General features: G+C 41.8%; 1 protein-coding gene across 1 annotated transcript; it reads left to right on the forward strand.

The window, feature by feature from the left end:
- Positions 1–928: 928 nt before the first annotated feature.
- N6AMT2 (N-6 adenine-specific DNA methyltransferase 2 (putative)) lies at positions 929–4,575 on the forward strand. Its single transcript, XM_008945396.1, has 4 exons — positions 929–1,083; positions 1,964–2,046; positions 2,541–2,821; positions 4,317–4,575. Exons 1-4 carry the CDS (start codon positions 934–936, stop codon positions 4,442–4,444), a joined length of 642 nt encoding a protein of 213 aa, XP_008943644.1. The 5' UTR covers positions 929–933; the 3' UTR covers positions 4,445–4,575.
- The last annotated feature ends 209 nt before the right edge of the window (positions 4,576–4,784 follow it).

The raw sequence follows: 4,784 nt of genomic DNA on the forward strand, positions 1-4,784 counted from the left end.
TCTGCTGCGGTCGTTGCTCATGCACCTACGTGCAGAGAAAATGGCTTTCTTGGGAGAAGAGTCCCGGTTTTCTGCAGTGCTTTTGCCGCGCCGGGTTCCTGTCCCTGTCCCCTTCGTCCCACGAGGTGGCACTGTCTCTTCTGGAAGGACACAGAGGCTCCAGCGCTGCCCCGGGGGGAGCTGCGTGGGGGGACCAGGCTTCCGCGGGACCCAGGGCAGGAGCCTTCTGAGAACACGGGCTGCTTCTCCGTTCCTGTGGACTCTGCCTTTCTGAGACAGGTTATGCCCATGTTCTTAGGGACAGAGTAGACAAAGTTTTGGTCGAGTAGTGTTATCTTAGAAAAACATCTTGAGCTCCTTGCCTGCTTTTGTTTGTAGAAGGTTTCTGGCATTCAGAGGATTCTTCTTATGGCATGGAAGTTAAAGCCAGGTGATGCTGATCCCAGAATGCTGGTTTGCTGCATTTTGAGTCAGAATTGCGTGACTTTTGAAGGAAAACCAGTAGCTATCTATATTTCGAGGCCAGAAAAGAGTAATTACTCTAGGAATTGCCAGATCCACTAAAGGTGCTTTTTTTTTTTTTTCTGCAAGCTGATACAAAAATTTCAGGAAATCAAGACCGGTCATGACAACTTCCCTGTAAGCACACAAGCTAAATCTGTGTTGCATGGAAAGGGAGCAGTGTTGCTGCTATCCATGAATTCCCTCTGGAAACATGTTACCTCCAATCAGCCTCTCACGGGTTTTAGACCTCCTAAGTAGAGGGACTGTGTTTTCTCTTGTTGGGAGGTTCTCCAGGTTGGCTGTTAGGCGAAGTCTGCATTGCCTGTGGAGGCTGTTTTACCTCAGGAGGCTACACCATGATTAGAAGCATTCACCATTGAAAAGGGTTGATTTAATTATTTTTTTTTCATCTGGTTGATGTCTAGAGAAATGGATGATGATGATGATGACATTCCCCAGCTTTCATCCCATACATTGGCTGCCCTCCAGGATTTCTATTTGGAACAGCAGCAGAGAGAGGGCATGAAGACCTCCCAGGGATTTAATCAATATTCCGTTGGCTCAATAGAAGAAGATTGGGTAAGAAACTAAACTTCAGTCAATGAAGAACCATTAGAGGAGTAGCCTTTACCGAGTTTCTTTTGTGGATGGATAATGAAATGAAATTTAAAAGGGCAACACACAAGATGTTCCTAGAGTAGCAAAATCCAACTATGCTTGGACAGTAACACTGTAGGGATGCTTGCTTTAATATTAAATTTGGGTATAGTTGTCTGTTCTACATGTGCAGGGGTTGGGCCACAAACTGAAATTGCATGGAGCGGGAATAAAGCTGCCAACAGAAGCATCTATCCCTTCTGGGAGTTTTAACTCCAGCCTGGCATGTAAAGGTAGTAAAGATTCTTCCCTGAGACAAGATCAAGTGATTTTCCCTTTCACATCATATTTCTGTGTTTTATTTGTTTGGTTTTGTGGGTGGCTGATTTGCAGCTTTTTTTCTTCTGACAGACCGATTCTTGGTTTGTCTCTGTGTTGGTTTTTCTTGTACTTATCCTTTTTCTGGTCTGATTTAGTACTTTTATCCTTTATTTCCTTCTACGCTGTCACTTTTCAAGGACCTTTTTCCTGTTCTGCTAAAGTAACTCAATTTAAGAGCACATAAATTTTGTGCCTTGGCACACTGGGCTTGAGCTAACCTCATCAGTGACTTTGCATTACCTGGTTTTCCTGATGCTGCAGCAGCTGCTTTGGAAGCACCCAGTGCAGGCTGCCTGCCGCACAGCACTGGATCACAGAAGCAATGAGACTGTCAGGAAAAGAGTCACCTTTCCAGCTTCACAGCTGGTGAACTGCGAAGTTGCTCTGGGTTTTGGTTTTCCTCCAACATGACTCGCCACACCTAACTGTCCGTGGCACAATCAGGAGATTTGACTTTGTAATTGTGTGTTACCTCCCTCAGCAACTGAGCCAGTTCTGGTACAGCGATGAAACCGCGTCGTGCCTGGCTAACGAAGCGGTCCTGGCAGCGGGGAAAGGTGGCAGGTAGGTGTTAATCCTTACACTGTAGATTTAATTAATAGTTCATACTCACCTTACCATTTAGCGTTTCACTGAATGTTCTAGAATGTTGTAAAAGTTTACTATGAATATTTTTATTTTTTTGAGAAACACAGATTGTTCCAGAGCGTATTAATAACTTGTAATTCGTTTCTTTATTTTCATACAATGTTTCTGTAACACATGGAAAAACTTGGTTTTCATCCTATTTCTGTAAGGAGTTGTTTTTAAGTTTTCGTGTCTATTTCCTTGCTGTCCTGAAACAAGACTTTCTGTGTAGTTTTGTGCAGCATGGAGGTTTAATAGAGAATGGCTTTAATGCTTAAAACTCTATTAAAGAAATTCTGTGTTAGAATGGAGGTTACATTTTTGGGACTAACGTTTAAAATGTTTTCTCAAAGGAGCCCCAAGGACTGCTGTAGGGTTTTGTTGTTGTTTGCCTTTTACATGAATATTCTAAGTTATTGTCTCTTACTCAGGATCGCATGTGTTAGTGCACCAAGTGTGTACCAGAAACTGAAAGAACGGGATGGTGAAGATTTTTCAGTGTGTTTACTAGAGTATGACAGAAGGTTTTCTGTGTATGGAGAAGAATTTATCTTCTATGATTACAACTACCCTTTGAACTTACCTGAAAAGCTCCTGCCACACAGTTTTGACATCGTAGTAGCAGATCCACCTTATCTGTCTGAGGAATGTCTTCAAAAAACTGCAGAGACCATCAAATACTTAACAAAAGGAAAGATTCTGCTTTGCACAGGTATAATTAATAAAGATATTAGGTCCCCATTAAGCATCTCTTTCTCTCTCTCAAAAGACAAACTTACTCAAGTCAGAAAAATACTAATTCAATAATACTAATTTATCTTTAATTCAAGGAATATGTATCCTAAGCTTTTTATTGGAATACTTCAGTTCTACTTTTATTTTAAACTGTTTTTAAGTAGTTGAAGTCAGTACTATTTTCATATGGCATGACAAGTTTTACTATATTTTTTTATAAGAATTATAAGATTGTCCTGCAAAGTTCCAGAAATATTTCTTTTCCTTGTAAAAGGGCCACTCTCTATAATTGCAGTGTTTGAAATCTGGATATGACAGAGGGTGCAACTTATTGTGAATGTCTTATTCAATAGCCTTATGAATTTGTGATATTTTAAATGTGTCAGTAGCTGCAGCATTTCAGCTGCCTCATATTACTTAGCACCTATGGTGAGCTAAGTAGAAAGATTGACAAGTAGAATGGAATGGTCTTTGCTGAGTAAAGTGGGATGACTTTAGCGAAGTCTTGAAAAGCAAAACAAAGTCAACTTTTTTTTTTTTTTATATATGACTTGTCCTTAGTGGTAAACATAAATGTGAAGGAACATATGAGGGGATTCTGCTGCTGTCATTCAAGTGTGGTCTTGGGCACTAGAATATAGCAGGGGGAATTAAACACCAGTGATAAGAGCAGTGAAACAGGGTAACTTGCCAAAGGTCCTTCTTTATGAAGATGCACTTGCTGTTTCAAGAAGCCATGAGTATCTGCCTTAGTCATGGTGTCTCATAAACTGTAATTTAAACTGTCTTATTACAAGACATCTGGAGACATCCAGGAAACTGGAAACTTTTGCAAAGTAACAAAAGGACAAAACCCCTCTCTATATACAATTTGAGGGAATTCAACCAAGCAGGGAGAATCAAGCAAAATTAAAGTCCTACATGGCCATAGAAAGCTTCGTTCTGTGTTTAACTGCACATCAGTCATGCAGAAGGATGGTTCTCAGGATTTTTTCCCTAAAATGGATAGGTGGTCCTCCAGTTTAGAGAGCTGGAGGAGTCCTGCTCCTGGGGGTGATTTCCCCGCGTGAGGCTGTCGGTGTCCCACTGTGGCTTGTTGCCGCGGGCGAGTGCACGTGACCTGCTTGCACTGCCCAGGGCTCCCACCACGCCAGTGCTCTGGGGTGGAGAGAGAGGATTGAGCTCAAGTCTCTGCTCTCTGTGAAGGGGGCACTGATCTTACCCTCTGCCTATCTTTGTGAAACTTCTCAGACACTCGTTTCCTTTGGGTGTCTTCCATTCTGGCGTATTTATTCTAGATTTCCCAATGGATTCAGTTGTTAAAGAGGGCTGACAGTGTAGCTGCTTTTAAGCCTTGCTTCTGTAAAAAAAAAAGCAAGCTCTCTATATATGCATTTGGGAGGAGCTGTTAAAAAAGCCCAAGCATTCTGTTGCTGGTTTTTCTCATCAAACACTAATTATTTTTGCTGCAGGTGCCATCATGGAGGAACAGGCAGTAAGGCATCTCGGTGTGAAGATATGCAAGTTTATTCCAAAACACTCACGAAATTTAGCCAATGAATTCCGATGTTATGTGAACTATGCTTCTGGACTGGACTGATTCTCATAAGAGCTACAAGTTTTTTGTCAAGCTCCTGTTTTTCTACCAGTGACTCCACAGGTCTGTGCTGAAATACTCAGCTCCAAGTGCTGTTTTCTGGGTTAGCTTGAATCGACATAGTGTGAGAGCCTTGGGACCAAGTAATGCAGGTTTTGGATAATGGGATAATCTCTCATTCCAACTGGTAGTTTTTACCGTTCAAGGACTCTTTGGTGACTTCTCTGAAGTGATTTTAGCTGGTTGGCTTATAACAACACATAGGTGCTTGCCTCACAGACATCAGAATCATCACTGCATCAGAACTGATGACTTGGTGCCTTAGCAGATAGTTGAAATAGCA

This window comes from Merops nubicus, unplaced genomic scaffold, assembly GCF_000691845.1.
Source record: "Merops nubicus isolate BGI_N331 unplaced genomic scaffold, ASM69184v1 scaffold42518, whole genome shotgun sequence".
Classification (NCBI taxonomy): Eukaryota; Metazoa; Chordata; class Aves; order Coraciiformes; family Meropidae; genus Merops; species Merops nubicus.

What these genes read in the sequence shown, in the direction of transcription:
- N6AMT2 (XM_008945396.1), top strand. Translation starts at nt 934, where the DNA reads ATGGATGATGATGATGATGACATTCCCCAGCTTTCATCCCATACATTG. An exon ending in GCTCAATAGAAGAAGATTGG is followed by an intron (nt 1,084 to 1,963) that starts GTAAGAAACTAA and finishes TACCTCCCTCAG; the next exon opens with CAACTGAGCCAGTTCTGGTA. An exon ending in AAAGATTCTGCTTTGCACAG is followed by an intron (nt 2,822 to 4,316) that starts GTATAATTAATA and finishes TTTTTGCTGCAG; the next exon opens with GTGCCATCATGGAGGAACAG.